Below are 26,405 nucleotides of genomic sequence, written 5' to 3'. Positions count from 1 at the left end.
ACTTTAGTTGTTCATTGATTGCTTTCTCATATGTGCCCTGACCGCGGGCCTTCAGCAGACCAAGTAACCCCTTGCTTGAGCCAGCGACCTTGGATCCAAGCTGGTGAGCTTTTGTTCAAACCAGATGAGCCCGCGCTCAAGCTGGCGACCTCAGGGTCTCAAACCTGGGTCCTTGGCATCCCAGTCCGATGCTCTATCCACTGCGCCACCGCCTGGTCAGGCTTTTTTTTTTTTTTTTTTCCTAAAGATTTTTTTTTTCTTTTTTAATTTTTTTTAATTCATTTTAGAGAGGAGAGAGAAAGGGAGAGAAAGAGACGGGGAGAGAGAGAGGGGAGAGGGAGAGAAAGAGAAAGGTGGGGAGGAGCTGCAAGCATCAACTCCCATATGTGCCTTGACCAGGCAAGCCCAGGGTTTCGAACCGGCGACCTCAGCATTTCCAGGTTGACGCTTTATCCACTGCGCCACCACAGGTCAGGTATTTATTCTATATTAAAACTAACTTAAGCCCTGGCTGGTTGGCTCAGTGGTAGAGCGTCGGCCTGGCGTGTAGAAGTCCCGGGTTCGATTCCCTGCCAGGGCACACAGGAGAAGCGCCCATCTGCTTCTCCACCCCTCCCCCTCTCCTTCCTCTCTGTCTCTCTCTTCCCCTCCCACAGCCGAGGCTCCACTGGAGCAAAGATGGCCCAGGCGCTGGGGATGGCTCCTTGGCCTTGGCCCCAGGTGCTAGAGTGGCTCTGGTCACGGCAGAGTGATGCCCCGGAGGGGCAGAGCATCGCCCCCTGGTGGGCGTGCCGGGTGGATCCCGGTCGGGTGCATGCGGGAGTCTGTCTGACTGTCTCTCCCCATTTCTAGCTTCAGAAAAAATACCAAAAAAAAAAACTAACTTAATAACTTCTCAAGGACAGCATATCTTATTATTTTCAGTATTGCCACAGAAGATTACTTGGAATATAGAATTTTGATAATTACCTGTGAGGTAAATATATTGAAAGTAAAGTAAAAGACAATTGAGCCTACACAGTCTCCAGAGCTCTTATGGTGGCTGTGAACAGCAAACTGCAGTGGTTAAAAGCTCTTTTCTGCAGTCAGGCACGCCTAGGGTCAGGCCTGCTGTGTACCACTGGCTGTGGCTCTTCCTTACCTAGAGAGGGGGGTGATGCGGTGGCTGGGAGAATTCAGTGTAAAGCACATATCACTCCTTCGTACACTGTAATAACGTTAAGCTGTTATTAAATGTGTAATGTATTTCTAATGAATAGTAGTAATACTCTGTAGTAATAGTTATATCTGTAGTCAAAAATTAATTACAAAGAGTTGCATGTTCTTACATGATCTTCCCAACAGAATCGTTTCTTAACCAAGCTGATTACATCGTTCAGCAATAGTGGCTATCAACCTGTTCTATTATCAGTGAGGAGGAAGAGGAGTACCTGTTTTCCTTCCTAATATCTATTTTTATTGTTGTTGTTAGTGCTCTTGGGATTCATCCTATCCTTTACAAATGCTGAGTTTTAGATATGAACAGTGATCCTAAAAAAGAAATTGAACTTGAAGAATAGGAAAGGAGAAACCCAGGATAAAAATGAAGGTGATAAAGTGGAGTTTGGATTAAGAGTCCCTGGAAGGTAACATCTAAGAAAGATTCTCTTGTGGTAGAGTGTTGGCCTGGCATGTGGATGTCCTGGGTTTGATTCCTGGTCAGGGCATACAGAACAAGTGACTATCTGCCTCTCCTCCCCCTCCCCTCCCCGTTCTCTCTCTCTCTCTCTCTCTCTCTCTCTCTCTCTTTCTCTCCCTTTCTCTTTTCCTCCTGCAGTCATGGCTCGATTGGTTCGAGCACATCGGCCCCAGAAGCTGAGAATGGTTCTGTGGAGCCTCTGCCTCAGGCTCTAAAAATAGCTCGATTACGAGCATGGCCCCAGATAGAGGTGGCCATGTGGATCCCTTGGGCACATGCAGGAGTCTCTCTCTCTGTCTCCCCTCCTCTCACTTGGAAAAAGATGGGGAAAAAAGCAAAAGAAAGAAAAAGAAAGGTTCTCGTTTCATTCCATCGTTAGTTAACTGTTATTTCCTGACTATACAAGGCACAGTAGGAATAGGGCAGGTATATCATAATTGTGTAAGGCCTAATTTCTCTCACTCACTATAAAGATTTTTTAAAATTGCATACTTGACATACTTATAGATTTACATGCAATTGTAAGAAATAATTACATAGAGATCTTCTGTACATCACTACAGGATTTTATGTCTTATTAGTAATGAAGGTAAGGTAACTGGTATAAAACCATAGGTAGAAAGCACTTCATGAATTTGGAAAAGCTGAAATTACTCTGCTTGATGCTGTAGCAAATAAAGTTTTCATGCAGGTGTCCATTGTAATCCAAACCTCGAAGGGTAAGTAGAACTGTATTAGGTTGGGAATGGAAGGAGACAGTGAGGAAAACCAAGACCCGGTGAAAGGGAGGGCCTGGGCTCTTTCAGTGAGCTTGGTAAGTGATCTGCATTTCTTAACTGCACACTTCTTGTAAATTGGTTCTTTCTTAGCTCAAGTTTGAGAACTCCAAAAACGATGAGCTTATTATTGTTAATCTCAGATCTGACTGTTACATTTTCTGTTTTTGATATAGAATACCTCGGTTCTCTTGAGAGTCTGACTTACTGAAAACGTGTTTTTTGTGCTTTCAGAATGACAGTAGAGAGCGGCGTGAGCACAGCAGCGAACGGCAGAGGCGGGGCAACCCCGACCCGCTGTCCAATGGAGGACCGCAGGGCAGCTCGCTGCAAGTGGTGGAACAAGAGGAAGAAGAAGATGAGGAGCTGACACTGAAATACGGCGCCAAACATGTGATCATGCTCTTTGTCCCCGTGACTCTCTGCATGGTGGTGGTGGTGGCTACCATCAAATCAGTCAGCTTTTACACCCGAAAGGATGGGCAGTTGTATGTATATTTTACTTTATTATATTGATACCCCGGAGGCTAGAATTCATCCAGTCAGAAGCAGTTGAGGGAGTGAAGGGCTATTACTTGATACTTTAAGTAGAGAAGATGAAAGCTATAGAATTATATTTCCTGTATGATATCCCTAAAGTAGGGCTGAATTTATTTGTAATTGAGCAGTTAAAGCGTTGAATAATAATCGTTCCCATCTCAGGGCCATTGGGCCCAGTGTGCTTTGCCTGGAATTTTCTTTCCTTTTCTAATTTAGCTGGATTAATTTCTATCATTCTTCTAACCTTCGCTTAAATGTTAAGTCCAAAGATAACTTTCCTGATCCTTCTAACAAAATTAGATACTTTCTGATATTTTTTCTCATACAAACCTGTTCTTTTTCACTTGTAACAATTTTCAAATGTATATTTACATTATTTATTCAACACCTGGTTTCCTTGTACACTGTAAATCTTACCAGGGCACTTTGTTCCCAGGATGAGGTATAGGTATAATACATGCTCGGCAAAGGAGTTGTTACATGATGAAGGATGAGGAATTAACTCAAACTGGCACTCGAGACTCTTGGGGAACTGTTATGTAGAGTCTCTGGTGCTGTTGGTGCTAGCCCTTTGCATCCAAGAAAAATGCTTTGATTCATATGTCACCTAGTTCTGTTTCTAGGACTCTAGTGGGGCTCTAACAAGTTTTTTTTCTTCTTCTTCTGAAGTTGGAAACGGGGAGTTAGTCAGACAGACTCCTGCATGCGCCCGACCGGGATCCACCCGGTATGCCCACCAGGGGGCGATGCTCTGCCCATCTGGGGCGTTGCTCTGTTGCAACCAGAGCCATTCTAGTGCCTGAGGCAGAGGCCATGGAGCCATCCTCAGCGTCCGGGCCAACTTTTTGCTCCAATGGAGCCTTGGCTGTGGGAGGGGAAGAGAGAGACAGAGAGGAAGGAAAGGGGGAGGGATGGAGAAGCAGATGGGCACTTCTCCTGTGTGCCCTGGCCAGGAATCGAACCCGGGACTCCTGCACGCCAGGCTGACGCTCTACCACTGAGCCAACCGGCCAGGGTCTGGCTCTAACAAGTTTTAAGTGGATTTTAGAATTTGAAAGTGGCAAGTGTTTGAAAACTATGTGGGGTTCTGAAAACCAAGCTATTAATCTTTGGGAGAAAGACTAAGGCAGCGAGTGGTGGGTAGATGATAGAAGTAATAGCCAGAAGAGATTGAGGAATAAGGTAGAGTTAGTTTGGCTACGTATGATGAAACAGGGGTTAGTAAGACAGCCCACAGGTCACAGCTGCCTGTCACCTGCTTTTGTAAAGTTTTATTGGAACACAACCATGTCCATTGTTTTTGTTTTTTGGGGTTTTTTTTTTAGAGAAGGGGACAAACAGGCAGGAAGGGAGAGAGATGAGAAGCATCAATTCTACATAACTAAGGTTGTGGCACCTTAGTTGTTCATTGATTGGTTTCTCATGTGTGCCTTGACTGGGGGGCTCCAGCCGAGCCAGTGACCCTTTGCTCAAGCCAGCGACCCTGAGGTTATGTCTATGATCTCACGCTCAGTCTGGTGAGCCTGCGCCCAAGCCGGATGAGCCTGTGCTCAAGCTGGTGACCTTGGGGTTTTTAACCTGGATTCTCAATGTCTCAGGCCGACATTTATCCACTGGGCCACCGATTTGTCAGGCATGTCCATTCTTTTATATATTGTCTCTTTTCTATGATAACCACAGAGTTGAATGGTTGCAGCAGAAACCATATCATCCACAAAACTTAACTTTCTAGTCCTTTGCAGAAAGTTTGCTGACCCCAGCATAGAAAATCATATAAAATGATATACATGATCTATCTCTCTCCTACAGAGTAGTGCAAAAGGTGTCAGTCTAAATTTGTCTAGTGACTTCACATTCATTAAGAACTCAGTCTTGGCCCTGGCCAGTTAGCTCAGTGGTAGAGCCTTGGCCCGGCCTGTGGATATCCTGGGTTTGATTCCTGGTCAGGGCACACAGGAGAAGTGACCATCTGCTTCTCCACCCCCTCTCCTTCTCGCTTCTCTCTCTCTATCTCTCTCTTCCACTCCTGCAGCCATGGCTCAGTTGGAGCAAGTTGGCCCCCCGGTGCTGAGGATGGCTCCATGACTTCTCCCCAGGTGCTAAAATAGTTCGGTTGCTGAGCAACAGAGCAACAACCCGAGATGGGCAGAGCATCACCTGGTAGGGGGCTTGCCAGGTGGATCCCGATTGGGGTGTGGTTGGGACGCATGCGGGAGTCTGTCTCTCCGCTTCTCACTTAATAAAAAAGGACTCAGTCTCTGTTCTTTCTTATTTAGCTTTTATACTCTAGGTTATTATGGCTGCTGGAGCCCCAGCTTTCATTTGGACAGCAGGATGCAGGAAGGGGTAGGGGAAAAAAGGACATAAGACATCTTTCTCAGGAGAATTAACTCCTTTCACAGAAGTTCTACACACTAGATCTGTTTATAACTTATTGACCATTACTTAGTCTCATTGTCACACCTGACTATAAGGGAGTCACAAATAGTCTTTTAGCAGAGAAAATTGGCACCTAGAATAAAAGTGGTTTTTTTTGTTTTTTTTTTTTTAATTTATTTATTTATTTATTTATTTATTTTTTCATTTTTCTGAAGCTGGAAACAGGGAGAGACAGTCAGACAGACTCCCGCATGCGCCCAACCGGGATCCACCCAGCACGCCCACCAGGGGCGATGCTCTGCCCCTCCGGGGTGTCGACATGTTGCGACCAGAGCCACTCTAGCACCTGGGGCAGAGGCCACAGAGCCATCCCCAGCGCCCGGGCCATCCTTGCTCCAATGGAGCCTTGGCTGCGGGAGGGGAAGAGAGAGACAGAGAGGAAAGCGCGGCGGAGGGGTGGAGAAGCAAATGGGCGCCTCTCCTGTGTGCCCTGGCCAGGAATCGAACCCGGGTCCTCCGCACGCTAGGCCGACGCTCTACCGCTGAGCCAACCGGCCAGGGCTAACTAAAAGTGTTTTTATGTCAATGAGAAACAAGGGGAAGATGGGTATGTGACATTATCTCAAGATGACACTGTTGCAGTCACCCTAAAGATAAAAGAGAATATTTGTAAGCCATATTACCTTCCTCTGACAATCAGTTGGAGCCTAAACCATTCATGTGGCAGAATCTAGTTCTTTAGCAAATCACTAATAAGCTGTGGAGGAAGAATACTTGGTGAGGTAATTATTTCAGTATATAACATCCACTAGGTGGAGCCAGTGACTGGCTCACAGCTCTCCATATTGTAGATTATGGATATCTCCTTTTATTTTGAAGCACTTGTTTTATTGTCTTTATTTTTAACTTTGTTTTCATTTATTTTAGAGTGAGAAAGAAAGAGAGGCATCAACTCCTTGTTGCACTTAGTTCCATTTAGTTGTGTATTCATTCAGTGCTTCTCATACCTTGACCAAGGATCAAACCTGTTACCTTGGTGTTCTGGGATGATGCTTTATCCACTAAGCCTCTCAGCAAGGGCCTGAAACACTTATTTTAGACAATAGCTCTTTTTCTTAGGTTAAGAATTCTTGGCTAGATTGATGAGATGGACAAAAGTGACATAAGATAACAGTTGAATCAAGGAAACGAAAATGTTGGAGAGTATGTGGTTTAGGATATCTATTCATTAACACTTACCTGGGGCTTTTGTGTTTTTTGTTTTGTTATAGAATCTATACTCCATTCACAGAAGACACCGAGACTGTGGGCCAGAGAGCCCTGCACTCAATTCTGAATGCTGCTATCATGATCAGCGTCATTGTTGTCATGACTATTCTCCTGGTGGCTCTATATAAATACAGGTGCTATAAGGTGAGCAGGTGTGGGAGACAGAGCTTTGCTTTCTACCATGTTCTTTTTATGACTGGAGTTTTCTATCATATATATACTTTACTTGGTCTAAAATAGAAGGTCTTATATTCTAGAACTAAGTTAATTTTTAGTTTTTTCTCATTGTGGAGCATTTGAAAAATACAAAAAAGCATAAATGGAAAACAAATGCTTTCATATTATATCACAATCTAAATGGTTTTAACATTTTGATTTGTGGTTTATGACATTCCAAAGGGAAATAGCTTTAAGACCTTTGGGATTCCCTTATTGACAATAGCATTACAGGATATAATTGTTCCCATAAAATAATATATTTATATTTTCATGCTTGAGGACAGAACAATAAAGCCACCTTCAGACGCTGGTTTAAACTCGTTGGCGACTGTCTGCGTTTCCACTTCCAAATCCGTACCATCATTTCCTCTCCACCTCTTCGGCAGTAGCACTGACGCTTTCCTCGGGAAGTGCAAGCAGGGGAGGTTGTGCAGGAAAGAGACGGGCCCAGCCTGCCAGCCTCTGCTCCTGAGCTCGCTTCAGCGAAGTGACTCGCTCCTCAGTTCCAGCCGTGTGGCACACGTTCCGCATTCGTGTTTAAAAAACATGACCAGTTATTACAAGTCATGAGCCTTTAGCGACACTCTCAAATACTAACTTTCCAAATAATGAAGTTTGTCTACTCTATTTCCTTCTAGTATTTATTTCTGTACATATGTTTTAACATGGATAAAATTAAAGTATAATCAGTATGTCCTTTCCTTTTACTTTGGTGTAAGCATTTTTCCATATTATGAATTCTTTGAAAATACGTATAACAGCTATATATAATATTGAACTCAGTGAGTATATTGTGATGTACTTACCCTAATTTCACTATTCTAAAAAAAATGTTATGCATAGAGCTTTTTAAAATTATTTTCTTAAGGTAAAATTCTAGGCATGGAATTTCTGGGGCAAATTATCTACATATCTTGGTATGCAAAATTCCCTTTTCAAAATGATAGTCTTCGTTTGTACTTAACACTAATAGTGAATGAGATTTTGTGTGTGTGTGTGTGTGTGTGTGTGTGTGTGTGTCAGAGACAGAGAGGGACCGATAGGGACAGACAGGAAGGGAGAGAGAAGCATCAATTCTTCGTTGCAGCTCCTTAGTTGTTCATTGATTGCTTTCTCATGTGTGTCTTGACCAGGGTGGGAGGGCTCCAGCAGAACAAGTGACCCCTTGCTCAAACCTGTGACCTTGGGCTCAAGCCAGCAACCTTTGGGCTCAAGCCAGCAACCTTTGGACTCAAGCCAGCAACCATGGGATCATGTCTATGATCCCACACCCAAACCAGCAACCCTGTGCTTAATTAAGCTGGTGATCCCATGCTCAGGCCAGATGAGTCTGTGCTCAAGCTGGCAACCTCAGGGTTTCAAACCTGGGTCCTTTACATCACTGTCTGATACTCTCTTTACTTTGCCACTGCTTGGTCAGGCTGAATGAGACTGTCTTATCTCACCTTTACAAGCATTGAATGTTTTTAAAAGATCTGTGTTAATTTTTATAGGCAAAACAAAATGTCTTAATTTGCATTTAGTTGATGACTAGTAAGATTGAATACCTTTTCAATGTTCATAAACTCTAAAATTATACCGTTTAACCTTGCTTGTGGAACGTTTGAGTGGGTGGAAGTGTTAGCCTAAGTGATGACCGTCTACAGTCTGACATTAGCACAGGGAGAGGATTGAAGAGGAAAAGTGTGTATGATGATGACAGGTAGTCATCAAAACTCAGAAAGCCCAAGAGCGAAGGGCATAAACCCATGTAGGAGGCCTTCTCCTCCCACTGTTTAGACGTATTCGCTCACATCTTAAATACTGTCCTTGAATTTTTCCTTAAAAATTTCCTTTATTTCACCCTGTATATATTCTCTGCATATAAGTGTGTACCTTTCAGTATCATTTTTCTCATTTATTGGAGTCACTCTGTAACTTTTATCTGGATGTATGCCTCTTTTATTCTTCACATTTTTATTGGGGGGAGGTGTTTAGGGTCATATCCTCACATGACATCTTGGGGATGAACCCACAAGTGCACAACAGCTTTTAGAGATTCCTTTTCTGAGCTTTTTCCTTTCTGTGTTCTCCCTGATACATTCTGGCTCTTTTGGACATCCCTGTTTCAGAAAGTTGGGCTTTTTTCCCCCAATATCAGGACCAAAAGGTTGGGAGGACAGAGAGAAATACAGCAAGAGCCATTTGCCTCACTCTTTGGAAATCACAGCTTCTCCAATCTGATGGACAGCTTGCCCTCCTTCTACGTTTTAGGCTCTTGCCCCCCCATTGCCACTACCCCAGGATTGTTTGGGGGCTGAGTGTGAAAGAATGGAGAAAATGGAAATTTTACCTCGAACCTGTTTTGATATATTTTTTGGTCAGTTTTGTGTTTCTTTTAGTTATGCTTCATTTTAGACCATCTAAAAAGTTCGTATTCAGCCAGATTTCTACATTTACTCATTTATATTGTTTTGTTTTGCTTTTTAATGTTCAAGTCCTAGCAAGCACAGCCAATTCTATAAAAACAAGTTGTTTACTTTGACTCCTAGTATAGAGTAAAAGGAGTTTTTGAGTCAGAAATTCAGAAACTTGCCAGAACCTGTTTGTAAATAAGCCCTGAGGATTTGTTGTGTCAGTGGTTGGTTGTGCAATGTCTATAAGAAGCACAAGAAGCTAAAAAAAGAAAAGAGAGAAAAAAAGAAGAAAAAAACCTTAAAAAAGTATTGACCGAATATCAGTGAATCAAGAGGCTTTGGCTAGAAATAAATGGTAAAGATTCATATAAAGACCCTATGGTTTGCAAACCGAAAACATAACTAGGCAATACCCAGAGTGTTCCAAAGAAGAAAGAAAAGCTGAGGATTCTTATAGTAAAAAGTACATTCTTGAGAAGAATCAGTTCTGCATTCTCAGTTTCTAGATTAATCTGAGATGGTAATCCTCTAGCTCAGCAATTTTCAACCCATGTGCCGCAAGAATTTTAAAAACATGCAGTGCCTAACTGTTTAGTCATGGTCATTGACCTCTTTTTTCTTAGATTGTGAAATTAAAAAATGACAGCAGCCAACACAATAGCCATCCCATGTGAATGAATCAAAATTATACCTATTTTTTTTTTTGTCAGATTGGCAAAAAATACATTTTCTGGTGTGGTGCAGAATTTTAGTAATTAGTTTATGTGTGCCATGAGATAAGAAAGGTTGAACATCTCTGCTCTAGAGCCCAGTGGTCTGAATAATGGATGTCAAGTGGTCTGGTTACATGAACATTCTTTCCTTAATCCTTCAGGTGTTAATCAGAGGGTTATTTGGAGGTTTGATATATATCCATGCATTGATACAGGCCTAAAACTTTCAAAAGTTTAAGTTCCTAAGGTAGTAAAACAAGAACATAATCGTTTCCTCATTCCTCAACTACCTAATTTTCATAATTCAGCAGCTTGACTGTAGTGACTCCATTTTGTTTCTTTATTCCTCAAAAAGTAGAAAATGGAAAAGGCTTATGATTCGTTGTAGATGAAACTTCATAGGACTTGTTGAAGTCACACAGTTCCTGGCCTGGATAGATCAGGGGTTAGAGCAGACACTTGCTGTTCAGTACTGAAGCAGGACCCTTTTCTTTCCCAGCTCTTAGCACAGGAAAGCCGAGCAGGGATGTTTTCAGGATATTAAAGGCCGGTTTTACAATATGATGTTCTAGAAAAGGAGGAGGTGCTACTTAGTCATCATCAGAAGAGGCTTTGAATTCAGATATACTTCAGAAAATGATCATGCAAGTGAGCGGCCTAAATAGGAAAACTGTTTACAACCATTATGTTAGTCAAAGGACTAATATTTTTATAATGTACAGATCACTTACAAATCATCAAGAAAATTATGAACTATAGATGACCAGTATAAAAAGTCATATGTATGTATATATATACAATATTTCCTCACTAGTAAAAAAGAGAAATACATATTAAAATAACAAATTAATGGGATATTTTAATGGGATCTATTTAACAGGGATATTAATAGGGGATATTTTATAGTTTCATATTCATTATGAATATGATTTTTGTGAGCAGTATATTTTGTCTATTGACTTGGTAATAATCTAGTCTTTTTTTATGAAGTCTATTGACTTTTTTGGTCTATTTTCTTTTTTTATGAAGTCTATCAGTATGTATCAATAATCAGTCATTAGAAAAGGTTTGTAGCTCTAGCCGGATAGCTCAGTTGGTTAGAGCAACATCTTAAAGCACAGAGGTTGCCAGTTCGATCCCCGGTCAGGGCTCATACCGTAACAGCTTGATGTTCCTTCCCCTCCTTTCTCTCCCTCTGTCTCTCTCTCCCTTCCTTACTCTCTAAAATCAATAAAATAAACATTTTTTTAAAAGGACAAATTTTAAAAATAAAAAAAGTTTGTAGATGTTGATTCAGTAATTTTACTTTCATGATTTATTCCAAAGGAAGAATTAGAAATCCAGAAAAATATTTACATGCTAAGATATTTATCCTAGCATAAATTATAATTGAAAAAAAGAAACCACAAATAAATGCCCAAGGAAAAAGTTAGGTTATGGATTAATCCATATAAATAGAATATTAGTGTCATTTAAAAATTATTCCAAAAAATATTTGATGGCAGAATTTATCTGTAACAAAAAGTTAAATTTTAAAGAGAAGAATATAAAAGTATTATTACTTGATTCAAATTTTGTTCAAAGGTCTTTACACATGCCTACATATGCAGACAGAAAACATCTGAAAAAAAATATTAACTTTGATTGTCATTTGGCAGTGGAAATTGTTTTTTCCTTTCAGTGTTTCTGTATTTTCTAAATGTTATATACATGTTTCTTTTGTATTCAGAAAAATACTATATTTTTAAATAAACATCTTCATATTCCCTTGCTAAAAAAAAATACAGTAAAAAGCATTTCTCAAAAAGATGAGAACTTCCACTTTTTTAGTATTTACCCTGACCCTTAATGTGGAACTTTATATGGACTGCCACTATACATCTCCCACTCCTTACAGCTTTTCTGTCCTTGAATATTTTGTTTGCTTTTTTTAGTTTTCTCATTTGGATTATTTCTAAAGCTGAGGCTTATATGATGGGACAGGATGCAAGTTCCTTTCTCCTTAAACTTTATTTTTTTGTTTGTTGTTTTTGTTTTTTACAGAGACAGAGAGTCAGAGAGAGGGATAGATAGGGACAGACAGACAGGAATGGAGAGAGATGAGAAGCATCAATCATTAGTTTTTCATTGCGACACCTGAGTTGTTCATTGATTGCTTCCTTGTTGTGACACCTTAGTTGTTCATTGATTGCTTTCTCATATGTGCCTTGACTGTGGGCCTTCAGCAGACCGAGTAACCCCTTGCTCGAGCCAGCGACCTTGGGTCCAAGCTGGTGAGCTTTGCTCAAGCCAGGTGAGCCCATGCTTAAGTTGGCAACCTCGAGGTCTCGAACCTGGGTCCTCCGCATCCCAGTTCTGATGCTCTATCCACTGCACCACCACCTGGTCAGGCAACTTTATTGTTTTTTATTTATTTTGTTTTGTTTTGTTTTACAGAAGAAATAGAGCAAGAGCTCCCTTTAGAGTATTTTGGTTAAAGTTGAAATATTTAGAGGAAAATGGACAGGTGTCTTCTGGTTACTTTGCTGTGTAGGGGAGATGGATAGAAATGTTACAAAGCAAGTAGAGCCAAATGTGAATATAGAATTTAGGTGATATGTGAGTGTTCACTGTAAAAATCTAAACTTTGAGGCCCTGGCTGGTTGGCTCCGTGGTAGAGCATCAGCCCCGCATGTGGAATTCCCGGGTTCCATTCCCAGCCAGGGCCCACAGGAGAAGCACCCATCTGCTTCTCTACCCCTCCCCCCTCGCTTCTCGCTCTCGCTCTCGCTCTCTCGCTCTTCCTCCCTTCCTGCAGCCATGGTTTGATTGGAGCAAGTTGTCCCCAGATACTGAAGATGGCTCCATGGCCTCCACTTTAGGCGCTAAAAAAATGGCTCCAGTTGCAGCAGAGCAGCACCCCAGTAGACAGAGCATCGTGCCCTAGTGGGCTTGCCTGGTCCATCCGGTTGTGCCACATGCCGTGTTGTAAAGTACTGTACCTTAATCCACGGTTACATAAAGACACCAAGTCCAAATGAATTTTTGAGGAATTTATTAATTAGCTGGCTAGCTACATGGGGCACAGTCCCAAATCATGTAGGCCCTCTTACTGTTCTAAACCTTTTATACAAAATCAAGTACTGGGTGGGGTGGGTAAGGAGGGAGCATGGTACATCAGTCAGTTACTAACAAGCTTGCAACATCTATCTATAGCTCTATTAAAAGGAAAAAGCATTCTTACACCACAAGATAACACAGTAATTGTTTTACATTCCCAAATCTTCTAGTGTCTACCCCCCATTCCTATCACCACAACGAAATGGTTAGCGGTTAGCTTAGGATAAGGAGAGAGGCTAAATGAGAAGAACTTTGCTAAAAGTGTTGGGGGTAGCTTATTAGTTTTCCTAACAAGCTAGTCCTCGCTTGTTTAGTTTACAAGTTTTTATACATATAAAAGATTTCAAAAGGGATGATTATTAGAAAGCATATAAAATGTTACAAAATGCAGGCTTTTCAAGCAAGGGGAGTGGTCTCGTGATCCCTTTGTATACTGTCACTCTCAGGATTCCAGGAGGGGAGGGTGAGTCAGAGTGTAGGAATTCTTAATTAAGGTACATAAACATTCTTTTCTAAAGGCTTTTAAGAGAAGTGAAGGGATTCTTAGATAAGTTCTATCTTCCTTGCTCTGTAGTTAAATTATGACTTATCTGACCCAGTTGTCCTTGCAAGCCAGGAAGCTCCTGCATTCTTCTCCCTCCATTCTCCACAGAAAGGAGGGGGCAAGAAGCCTGACTTTCCCTCTTTAAAATGGCGTTGCCAGTACTAAGTTTTACAGTTCATTGGCACCTTATCACAGTGGGAGGCTGCCTCTGTCTCCCCTCCTCTCACTAAAAAATAAGTAAAATCTAAACTTCGCTGTGTTCAGAAATTTTTATAATAATGGGAAATACTTGTAGAAGAATGACGAATTAAATTTGATAAAGTTTTTATTAGAGAGGCAGCAAAAATTCATTATCACAGATCACCTTGGGTGATCAAAACAATATCACAAGAGAAATTAATGTAAATTCTAATCTCATCTAGACTTCGGTAATTTAGTGCCTGATTATCTGAACAGCTGTGCCTGGGATTTAGGGCTAGGAGATTTAGAAAAAAAGGAAGACAAAACAGTATTACAGATTTGGAGGTTTTCTCTCCTTTTTTCAAGTTTTGATTTGCTCTTTTCTGGTTAAGAGCTATGTTTGGAGACATTATTAGTTAAGTAGGGACTTCTGTCATTAATAATGAAGTTCATTGTAATTAAAGCAAATAATGGGTGTATGTACCTCTAAATAATTTCACTTTTAGTTAGAAATTACTAGGCCTGGTTTGTGATGGCGCAGTGGATAAAGCATCAATCTGGAATGCTGAGGTTACTGGTTCGAAACCCTGGACTTGCCTGGTCAAGGCACATACAGGATTTGATGCTTCCTGCTTCTCCCCCTTCTCTCTGTCTCTGTCTCTCTCTCTCTCTCTCTCTCTCTCTCAAAATGAATAAATCTAAAGAAAAAAACAAAAAAAATCCTCCATACTTTCTGGTTTTATAGTATTTTCCCAGATGTACCTGTTATGTAAAATTACCATTTAAAATGTTCATCACGTAGAAAAGATTATAAAAATCAAGTTCTGACTTTTATTTCTTACATAAGCTGCTCATGAGTAATAGACATTAATGTTTATGTAAGTATCTTAAATTCTACCCGACAATAATGGGCTTCTAAATGTTTAAAGAATTTGTAATAGTAATGCTTTGTAATTTGAAATACATGTAGAAAGCATTATAGTGTTTATTGAAACTTCAGATTCTGAATATTCTTTTGTCAAGTGGTTATGTGGTTTAAATAGGCTCTTTTCTCTGTACCGTTAATATATGCATGCAAAGGTCACCTAACTGAATATCTGATTTTCAATTTCATTGAATTTTATTATTTTATTTACTTTATTTAATTTATTATTTCAGGAACACTACAGAATTTCTCCACATAAAATATTGCTACTTTAAAGTTTAAATGTCAACTGTTGACTCTATTGATCATTTGGTATTTTAGAATTCATTCTTTTTAAAATTTCACTTGTTTCTAAAGGAACAGGGGTCTATTTATATCTTGCTGAAATTTCTATTTACTATTTTAAGTTGTTCAGCCCAAAGAATTCTATATAAGAATGCACGAACCCAAAGCCATATGCATTCAGCCATTTGAAAAGAATAACATATATAGAAATAATATACTGTTCTTACTGATTTTAGAGAAAGGAGAGAGAGAGAGAGAAAGGCAGGGAGGGTGAGAGGAGGGAGGAGCAGGAAGCATCAACTTGTTGCTTCTCATATGTGCCTTGACCCGGCTAGGGCTTTGAACTGGTGACCTCAGCATTTCAGGTTGACACTATCTACTGTGCCACCACAGGTCAAGCTATATACTGTTTTTGAAGTAATAAATTTGCAATTGTTTAGGGTTATAGGATCTGTTAATTATATTGAAATTCTTTCTTTTGTAGGTCATCCATGCCTGGCTTATTATTTCATCTCTATTGTTGCTGTTCTTTTTCTCATTCATTTATTTGGGGTAAGTGGTGAAATATTTGGTCTATTTTTCAGAAATTAACTTTGTTACTTAATGTCCTTTATTGATGAATTACTCTTAAATTGTAATTGTTTTCATATATGTCATACTTTAGTATATATGTTAGTATTACCAGTAGGGATATTCTTTTTTTTTTTTTATCTTTGCTTATTTATAATAAGTAGAACTTAAAGATCTCAAGACAATAGTTCTAAGTCTTTTTAGTGAAAATTTTATTTTTTTAGTAAGGAATTTTTTATATTTTTTACTTCTAGTAGGAATCTATAAATCAGAATGTTAGGAGAGTTTCAAGCTTGACCAGGTGGTGGTACAGTGGATAGAGCATTGACCTGGGACGCTGAGGACCCAGGTTCAAAACTCTGAGGTCATCAGCTCGAGAGCGGGGTCACTGGCTTGACCTTGGAATCATAGACATGACCCCATGGTCGCTGGTTTGAGCCTAAGGTTGCTGGCTTAAACAAGGGATCACAGGCTCAGCTGGAGTCCCTGGCCAAGGCACTTATAAGAAAGCAATCAGTGAACAACTAAAGTGCCACAGCTATGAGTTGATGCTTCTCACCTCTCTCCTTTCCTGTCTGTCTCTGCCTCTCTCTCTCTCTTGCTAAAAATAACTGAGGAGAAGAGTGAATTAATTAATTTAAAGAAAAGTGTTAAATAATAAATAGCACAGTTGATATAAGATGATAAAAATATGAAAGTGGGATGAGTATCTAATATTTGAGAGACAGTTCTAAACAGTATTCTGATAAAATTATTGTAAATAAATCTTTTTACATCTCTGTTTAATTTCAGGGAAGTGTTTAAAACCTACAATGTTGCCATGGACTACATTACTGTTGCACTCTTGATCTGGAATTTTGGTGTGGTGGGAATGATCGCTATTCATTGGAAAGGTCCACTGCGACTCCAGCAGGCATATCTCATTATGATCAGTGCCCTCATGGCCTTGGTATTTATCAAGTACCTCCCAGAATGGACTGCGTGGCTCATCTTGGCTGTAATCTCAGTATATGGTAAAACCCAGGATTGACATTTTGTTTATCCCAGAAATATCTCACTGGTGTGTTTTTCTTTCTCTTCTAGTTATCTTGACATGAAAATGATGTTTATATCTCATAGTTCTTAAGTAGATAATTAGCTATGGTATCTTTTTTATATAAATATTTCTTTTTTTTTTTTTTAGATTAAGTTCTTAAAAGATGTTTTATTGCCTCCAGTTTAACTCAGTGATAGACTAGTAGAAGGATCCACAGACTTCTGATCAGAGGACTTAGATTACTGTCTCACCAGTGACAGCCCTTATGAGCTTAGGAAAATGGCTCAGGCTATTTGTGTTTCAATTTTCTCATTTAGAAAATGCAAACATGCCCTAGACAGACTGCTCAGTTGGTTAGAGCATAGTCCCCATATGCAAAGGTTGCGGGTTCGATCCCTGGTCAGAGCACATACAGGAACAGATCAATATTTCCATCTCTTTTCTTTTCTCTCTTTCTAAAATCAATAAATAAAAATTTTTTTAAAAAGGTTTTTTATTAAAAAATAAAAGAAAATGCAAACAGTGCTTCCCAGATATTATGGAGTTCAGATTATATGTTGAAAAGCACTAACATAATGTTAAATGTACATACAATAATTAACTAATTTTTAAAATCAGTATGAAGTTATCTACTTTTTATAAGGTAACTTGGATAAAATTATTCTTTTAAAAATAAAAACTTAGGCCTGACCAGGCGGTGGGCGCAGTGGCTAGAGCGTCGAACTGGGATGTGGAGGACCCAGGTTTGAAACCCCAAGGTCGCTAGCATTAGCACAGGCTCATCTGGTTTGAGCAAAAAAGAGCTCACCAGCTTGGACCCAAGGTTGCTGGCTTGAGCAAGGGGTTTCTCGGTCTGCTGTAGCCCCCCCGGTCAAGGTACATATGAGAAAGCAATCAATGAACAACTAAAGTGCCACAACGAAAAACTGATGCCCTGTCTGTCTGTCCCTATTTATCCCTCTCTCTGACTCTCTCTCTCTGTCTCTGTAAATAAATAAATAAACCCCAAAACTTAGCCTTGGCCAGATAGCTCAGTTGGTTAGAGTGTCATCCCAAGGCACAGAGGTTGCTGGTTCAATCCCCCTGGTCAGGGCACAAACAGAAACAGCTCAATGTTCCTGTCTCTATCTCTCTCTCTCTCTCTCTCTCAAATCAATTTTAAAAATAAATAAGTAAAACTTATTGGGCAGTGTGAGATGAGATTCAGCTTTATTAACAAAAAGTATTACATTTGCTTATTCGTAGCCATGAATAAGCAAAGCATCTGTAAGGCGTGTACTCTGGCTATGACCTTGCATGAAAACCAAAAAAAGATTCATTTTAGAAGTCAGTATGTGGTCTCTATATTATAACTAGGCGGTGCTCTTTTATTCGTGTATAATTGCTTATTAAAGTGGCAGAGAACCTATAATAGAAAACCTCGTTATCCCCACTTGATTGACAAAGAAAAAGCCAATGGAAATAGAATTGGATTAGTTCTTTTCTCATGTAGAAGTAAAGTCATACTCTCTGTGCCTGACTTTCAGGACTTTAGATCATATAATAGTACTTGATAGTTTCCAGAGTATGTACCAGTTATTCCATAGCTATGATTAAGAATGCCAGTGCTGGACTCCATCCAGTCAGCAACTGATAAGTACTTTGTAGTCAAAGAGTTACTAATATGTTCTTCTGTTCAGTGTCTTTTTCAACAACCATAGTTTGCTTTCACTTTCAGAGGGACACATTGCATCTTTACATAGCTACTCATGGGGTACTTGAGCAGTCCTAGCATTGCACACAGTCTTTGCAGGCTACACCTTAACCATGTCCAGCTTTCTCCAGAAGAACAGAAGTAACAATACACTGAAAAGAGATTCATTTGACATCCTTGTTGAAGATATACAAATATTCACAAACGATCTTAAACAAAAGGGGTGGACATTTCCTTATACATAGTATAAGGTCCTGCCACCCTGGTTAAATTCCTGAAGCTTGGCCCTGGTCAGTTGGCTCAGTGGTAGAGCGTCAGCCTGGCGTGCAGAGGTCCTGGGTTTGATTCCCGGCCAGGGCACACAGGAGAAGCGCCCATCTGCTTCTCCACCCCTCCCCCTCTCCTTCCTCTCTGTCTCTCTCTTCCCCTCCCGCAGCCAAGGCTCCACTGGAGCAAAGATGGCCCAGGTGCTGGGGATGGCTCCTTGGCCACTGCCCCAGGCGCTAGAGTGGCTCTGGTCGCAACAGAGCGACGCCCCGGAGGGGCAGAGCATCGCCCCCCCTGGTGGGCGTGCCAGGTGGATCCCGGTTGGCGCATGCGGGAGTCTGTCTGACTCTCTCCCCGTTTCCAGCTTCAGAAAAATACAAAAAAAAAAAAAAAAAAAAAATTCCTGAAGCTTATTTGGTGAACTGGGGGCTTCTGCATCTCTGGCACTGTCAAGAAATAACAGTTGGCTCTCTCTGCACCCACAGTGTTAAAACAAGCCCCAGTATCCTTCAGGCCTTTTTTGGGATCTGTAGGCAACATATTCTAAATTATTTATATTTATTTATTCATTTTAGAGGAGAGAGAGAGAGAGAGAGAGAGAGAGAGAAGGGGGGAGGAGCAGGAAGCTTCAACTCCCATATGTGCCTTGACCAGGCAAGCCCAGGGTTTTGAACTGGCAACCTCAGCATTCCAGGTCAACGCTTTATCCACTGCGCCACCATAGGTCCCTGTAGGCAACATACTCTTCATTTACACATTTTATGTAGCCTATTTATATGGTTGCTCACAAAATCTGTCCAAATTGTAATACAGCAGCCACTCTTGCTAGTGTCCCCTCTCCCTGTCCCCAGAGAATCATCCACTGTAGAGACTTGAGCGATCTCCTCTCATACCTCCTGAAGTCTCTGGGCTACCCAGTATGATCATAAGTTGTCCAGGGATTTCCAGTGTGAGAAGCTGCTCTTTTTAGTCCCATGCTGTACGCCATTGGAATGGCAGTTTCTGACTGCATACAGAGCTCTCCTGAGCATAGTTTCTCACGTGTCTTCAAGTATGTGGAGCTCCATATCCTTCTATTCCATAGGCTTTGTATCATAGAGTCAGCCTTCTGCAAGCTCAGCCCAGTCACCTGGGCTTCCTTGCTAAGACCAAAATGTTACCTACAGGATAGAGCTAAGTCCTAGGTCCTCTCTTGAGTATTCCACCAACAAAAGAGGATGGCCTTTTCTGTTCTCATTTCTTTTGTCGATGACAAGGTCCTGGAGAATGTCACCCCTCTCTGGGACCCCTAGCTATCTCGGGAGCCCTTTGGGGTGAAGTTAGTGAACAACAATGGAAATTTGAGCACTTTATGAACAGTATCAATACTTCATGTGATGGAGCTTACTAGAGAGCTGCTGCTTCTCATTCCTTAACCCAGGAGTCCTTGATTAAAAAAGGGGATCCAAGGCTCATCAAAATTAGCTGAACTTTAGGTGGTCATCTTACCCTGGTCAACCATTGTTTCCACCTATGCGTTTTTACAGATTCTTGGGTCATTGCTAGTGGTCTACCCATCTGGTTCTAACAGTGGTGGCAACAGCAATTATTTATCCAAAGTTTTCCTCTTAGAGGGATATAACTGAAAACCTCTTCCCTCATAAATACCCAAAATGTAAGTCAAGAATACTCATGTCTCTGTACATATTAAAACCATGATAGTGGTCTCTCACTTCATCCACTTTGGAGTTCCAGACATAGGTATAATAGTGACCATTTCACTTCTCAAAATACACAATATACACAATCCTGGGCTCTTAAGGTGTTCAGTAGGACCTTCACCATCCTTATCAGTCTCAGGCTACAGGCTTTATAGGGTACCAATATGACATATACAGCAAGTTAAAATTTAATTAAATCAAACATGACATATTTCCATAATCAGAGGTCAGTTGTAATAAAGAATCTTATTCCATTTTGGATATTAGGGAAAAAAAGAATGCATCTGCTTCTCCACCCCACCCCCCTTTGTCCCCTCCTGCAGCCATGGCTTGAATAACTAAGTTGGCTCCCAGTGCTGAAGATGGTTCCATGGCCTCACCTTAGACCAGGGTTCGGGAACCTATGGCTTGCGAGCCAGATGTGGCTCTTTTGATGGCTGCATCTGGCTTGCAGACAAATCTTTAATAAAAAAAATAATAACATTAAAAATATAAAACATTCTCATGTATTACAATCCATTCATTTCCTACCGTTCATGTTCATGGTTGCGGGTGGCTGGAGCCCATCACAGCTGTCCTCCAGGACAACACCAAATTTTTTTTTTTTTTTAAGATTTTATTTATTCATTGTAGAGAGGGGAGAGAGAGAGAGAGAAGGGGGAGGAGCAAGAAGCATCAACTCCCATATGTGCCTTGACCAGGCAAGCCCAGGGTTTTGAACCGGCAACCTCAGCGTTTCCAGGTTGACGCTTTATCCACTGTGCCACCACAGGTCAGGCCACAACACCAAATTTTTATTGGATAATGCATAACGGACATGGGTCATTGTATGGCCTTTTTTTTTTTTTTTTAATTTTTTTTTTTTTTTTTTTTTTTACATAGGCAGAGATAGACAGGGACAGACAGACAGGAATGGAGAGAGAGAGATGAGAAGCATCAATCATTAGTTTTTCGTTGCACGTTGCGACTTCTTAGTTGTTCATTGATTGCTTTCTCATATGTGCCCTGACCGCGGGCCTTCAGCAGACTGAGTAACCCCTTGCTGGAGCCAGCGACCTTGGGTCCAAGCTGGTGAGCTTTTTGCTCAAGCCAGATGAGTCCGCGCTCAAGGTGGCGACCTCGGGGTCTCGAACCTGGGTCCTTCCGCATCCCAGTCCGACGCTCTATCCACTGCGCCACCACCTGGTCAGGCCGGAATTACATTTTAAAATATGTGGCGTTCATGGCTCTCTCAGTCAAAAAGGTTCCTGATCCCTGACTTAGACACTAAAATAGCTGGGTTGACGAGCAACGGAGCAGTGGCCCCAGAAGGGCAGAGCATAAGCCCCAGACGGGGGTTGCTGGGTAGATCCTAGTTGGGGTGCATGCGGGAGTCTGTCTCTCTGTCCCCCTGTTTCTCACTTGATTAGTTAAAAAAAGGATGCTAGTTCTGGAGATGGACTGCCTGCATTCAAATCCATACTCTTCTGCTCTGTCACTTATTGGTCACTATTTGACCACAGACACTACTCAACTCCTAAGACTTAGTTGTTATGAAAATTAAATTAAACACTACCTATAACACATTCATTCTAAGTAATGTCGATAAATATTAGCTGTTTTTTTTTACTATATAATCTTGTGAACTAAGCAAGGTAGTTATCTTTGTTTTATTGCTAAGAAATCTGAAGTTTGTAGAGGTAAAGTATTTGCCCAAGCTTACATTGTTTGATGTAGAGCAGGGGTTGGGAACCTATGGCTCATGAGCCACATGTGGCTCTTTTGATGGCTGCATCTGGCTCGCAGACAAATCTTTAATAAAAAAAAATAGTAACATTAAAAATATAAAACATTCTCATGTATTACAATCCATTCATTTCCTATCGCTCATGTTCATGGTTGAGGGTGGCTGGAGCCAATCACAGCTGTCCTATAGGACAACACCAAATTTTTATTGGATAATGCGTAACGTACACGGGTCGTTGTATGGCTCTCATGGAATTACATTTTAAAATATGTGGTGTTCATGGCTCTCTCAGCCAAAAAAGTTCTCGACCCCTGATGTAGAGTCAGAATCCCAAGTTCAGTGTTCTTTACTATGTTACACTGTTTCTCCCATCAAATCTCTGTCTTCCAAACATAATACAATAACTACCTTTATGGAGCTTTGAATCTCTTTAAAATAAGAGACTTTGTATTGAATATTTAGAACTATGATTTTCAACTGTTTTCATCTCATAGTACACATAAACTAATTACTGAAATTCTGTGGCACACCAAAAAATATATTTTTGGCCAATCTAACCAAAAAAATAGGTGTAATTTTGATACATTACATGAGATGGTTATTATTGTATGGGCTATTGTCATTTTTTAAATTCATAATCTAAGGGAAAAGAGGTCAGTGCCTCTGACTAAATAGTCAGACGCTGCATGTTTTAAAAATTCTTGTGGCACACAGGTTGAAAATTGCTGATTTAAAGTAATGATTGTCAACTTCATTTTGTAAGATCTCAATGTACTTTAGTTTGTCACAAAGGTTACTCTAAACAGAATCAATTTTAATTCACTTTAATTGCTCTAAAAATAAAGGAGTTTATTAGCAATTCTGTAAGGGGTAGTGTGTCACAAAACTAAGATAGTTACAGGACATGGCAGCTTCAGACAGGTTGAAAATCTCATTATTTCGGATCACAGCAAATTTCCCTTTTGTTATCCAAAACAAGTTGAAGTGGAAGCAGTGAGTAGGAATGTGTGTGTGTGTGTATGTGTGTGTGTGTGTGTGTGTGTTATTTAGAAGTAGTAGTAGTGTCCAAGAAGACATGACCACTTGAGGCATGAGAGTTTTTACTTGAATGCATCTGAATAATCATCTCAATACAAGTTGTCACATCTTTACAAATATAGGTATACCTGTTTATATATACTGTTTACAAAAATTAGGGGATATTTTATTGCTTCATATTCATTTTGAAATATTCCCTAATTTTTGTGAGCAGTGTGTGTGTGTGTGTGTGTGTGTGTGTGTGTGTGTATTAGCAAGAGAGAGAGAGATAGGGACAGATAGGAAGGGAGAGAGATGAGAAGCATCAACTCAGTTGCAGCCCCTTAGTTCATTGATTGCTTTCTCATATGTGCCTCGATTTGGGGGGCTCCAGCCGAGCCAGTGACCTTTCCTTTGCTCAAGTCAGCCACCTTAGGCTCAAGCCAATGTGACCTTGGGCTTCAAGCCAGTGACCATGGGTCATGTCTATGATCCCATGATCAGGCCAGCAAATCCTGGAGTTTCAAGCCTAGGACTTACCATCCCAGGTTGATGCTCTAGCCATTGCACCACTGCCAGTCAGGTGTATATATCCTATTTTTTAAAGGAAGAGCTGGTAAATCTCGTCTTTGCTCTTCTATTTTGAAAAGTTCAGTCAAATACCCTCTGTTAAATTCTTCTTAGAGTAAAGCTGCTATTTGGTATGGTTTGTTTGGTTTTGGTATGGCTTGTCCCTTGTTTCTGCTTATTGGAAATTAACTGCTTTAGAAAAATTCTATCTTGTCATTCATTATCTCTGCCTCTTTCTTCAGCCTGGGAAGACTTATTCCTAGAACCCAATGATGATACATTGTAAACTAAACAAATAGTCAAAACGGCGCAGATCTGCTGTATGATTTTGTATATTTTGTTTAGGTTGGCTCCCCCATCCGTTAATCTGCTATTTATTTCATATTTACTCAACAACTTTTTGTGTTAAAAAAAAAATTAAACGTTTTCCATTGGTTAATTTCTCTCTAACACACCCATTTACAAGTTTAAGCCAATACGTTTTTTACAGATGTCTTTTGTATTTTTCTCTTCTTAGATTTAGTGGCTGTTTTGTGTCCAAAGGGGCCACTTCGTTTGCTGGTTGAGACAGCTCAGGAGAGAAATGAAACTCTTTTTCCAGCTCTCATTTACTCCTGTAAGTATTTCAGAATGGTGTTAAATTAGTAAAAAGCTTAGAATTTGTAGGAGCTAAGACACATGTAACTATGGTCTTTATCGTGATACTTGTTTCTTCTTAAATGCATAGCATTTTAATGAAACTGCTACAGATCTCTGTTCCCTTGCAGATTATTATCTTTAACCTGGCATTGGGTCAAAGAGTTTTCAATATGTGTAGTGATAGAAGAAATATTTAGAGATTGAGGAGCCAGTGTTCTCACTTAAGATCTTATCAGTCAGCTGTTATTGAGTACTTGTATACATGTATTGCAGGTGACTCTTGCCCTAGCTTATGAAAGAATTGTACCATTCCTTCAGAATGTGTTTGCCTTTTTTTAATCTTAGAGCCATAGCCTTCCTAATCATTCTAATCATTCGGCAAATGTGTATTGGACACGGGCCTGCTCTTCCCCCACTGAGCTCTCTGAAGGATAGAAAGATGATTAAGATACTTTGTGTTTCCTCAGAGCTCACTTGCTTACAATTTAGAAGTGAGATAAGACAAGAGACAATATAAATAAGCAACAACTAAGGCAGAATGTTACCAAATTCAGAAGAGGCACAATGGAAGTGTAAGGAGAGGTCAAAAGGGCAATCTGGCTGGGGAATCAGGGAAGACCTAGTGGAAGAGTCAGCATTTGGACTGACTATTTTACGGATAGGTAGGATGTCAGCAAGCACAGATGGCAGTCAGTTACAAAAGTGGGCTTGTCACAAAGAATGGCTTTGGAGCTATAAGTGTGGGTCCTCTCTGTCGAGTTTCAAGTGTTCCATTTGACTGGAATGTGGAGTACAAAATGGAGAGAGTACTAAGAAGAGCTTGAACAAGTGGATTGGGGCAAGATCAACAATAGCTTTGAGTGACTAGTTTAGCTCTCTGTACACTTTTCCTGATCACTGGAAAATCGGAAGGTACTTGAGCAGAAGAATTAAAAAAACAAGAATATGTGACAGAGACCAGATGTGACTCACAGGCCCCAAATGATTACTATCTGGCCCTTTATAGAAAAAGTCTGTTGATCTCTGGTGTCTGTAGTAATAGTAAATGTTAAAAACATTCGTAGTAATATTTTTTTCATTCTTGCATAAGGAAAGAAAATCCAATAAATACCTGCTACCTTTGTTGCCAAGAAGACAACAGAAATTCCTAAGCCTTGTACATGATGATTGCCCTTCTGTTTCTCTTATTTGGGTTAGGATTTAGTTGAACAGTGTATTACCTGCCTGATTTATGATGACTTTGATCAGTTAGTTGTGTTACTGTATAATGTAACTAGTTTGACCTCAAAATACAGAGCCTTGAATCAGTAAGTATGGCTATTACAGAATTTTCAGCCTCTTAGATTATATATTTCTTTCATAAGTTATTCAAGAAGTCTAAGAGTTTTAGGAACATGGGTATAATTATAAAATCAGTGATAAAAAGCCAGTGAGACATAAATGCCAAGTATCTTATTTAATTCTTTTTTTTTTTTTTTTTTTTTTTTTTTACAAATACAGAGAGAGTCAGAGAGAGGGATAGATAGGGACAGACAGACAGGAACGGAGAGATGAGAAGCATCAATCATCAGTTTTTCATTGTGGCACTTTAGTTGTTCATTGATTGCTTTCTCATATGTGCCTTGACCACGGGCCTTCAGCAGACTGAGTAACCCCTTGCTTGAGCCAGCGACCTTGGGTCCAAGCTGGTGAGCTTTAGCTCAAACCAGATGAACCCGCGCTCAAGCTGGCGACCTCGGGGTCTCGAACCTGGGTCCTCTGCATCCAAGTATCTTATTTAAAATTGCTTTTTATGACCAAGTTGGGCATTTGGTTGCTACTATATCCTTGTATGGAACGTGTTTGTATGTATTTTTATATTATTGTTGGTATATTTTCAGGATAAATTCCCAAAAGTATTATTTCCAGTTTGAGGGGTTAATACATATGTAGTTTTGTTGAATGTTACCAAATTCCTCTCCAATAGGGTTTTATTATTTTTTATATTATTTTTATTCATTTATTTATTTGTTTGGTTGATTGATTTTAGAGAAACATAAAAGAAGGAGGGGAGATAGATAGATAGATAGATAGATAATGAACAAAGCATTCCTTTGTTGTTCCACTTAGTTGTGCATTTATTGGTTGCTTCCCATATGTGCTCTGGCCAGGGATTTGAACCCATAACCTTGGCGTTTTGGGACG

The 26,405-nt window shown here is 40.2% G+C and overlaps 1 protein-coding gene across 2 annotated transcripts in view; it reads left to right on the top strand.

The window, feature by feature from the left end:
- PSEN1 (presenilin 1) overlaps positions 1 to 26,405 on the top strand; it is a 68,379-nt gene that overhangs the window by 28,533 nt on the left and 13,441 nt on the right. For both annotated transcript variants that reach the window (XM_066273712.1, XM_066273713.1), the window contains 5 exons: positions 2,689 to 2,942; positions 6,645 to 6,786; positions 15,488 to 15,555; positions 16,366 to 16,586; positions 24,100 to 24,198. In XM_066273712.1, coding sequence (XP_066129809.1) covers positions 2,689 to 2,942; positions 6,645 to 6,786; positions 15,488 to 15,555; positions 16,366 to 16,586; positions 24,100 to 24,198 — 784 coding nt within the window. The remainder of the gene's footprint in view (positions 1 to 2,688; positions 2,943 to 6,644; positions 6,787 to 15,487; positions 15,556 to 16,365; positions 16,587 to 24,099; positions 24,199 to 26,405) is intronic.

This window comes from Saccopteryx bilineata, chromosome 4 (assembly GCF_036850765.1).
Source record: "Saccopteryx bilineata isolate mSacBil1 chromosome 4, mSacBil1_pri_phased_curated, whole genome shotgun sequence".
NCBI classification, from domain to species: domain Eukaryota; kingdom Metazoa; phylum Chordata; class Mammalia; order Chiroptera; family Emballonuridae; genus Saccopteryx; species Saccopteryx bilineata.
This window is presented reverse-complemented; position numbering and strand designations above follow the sequence as displayed.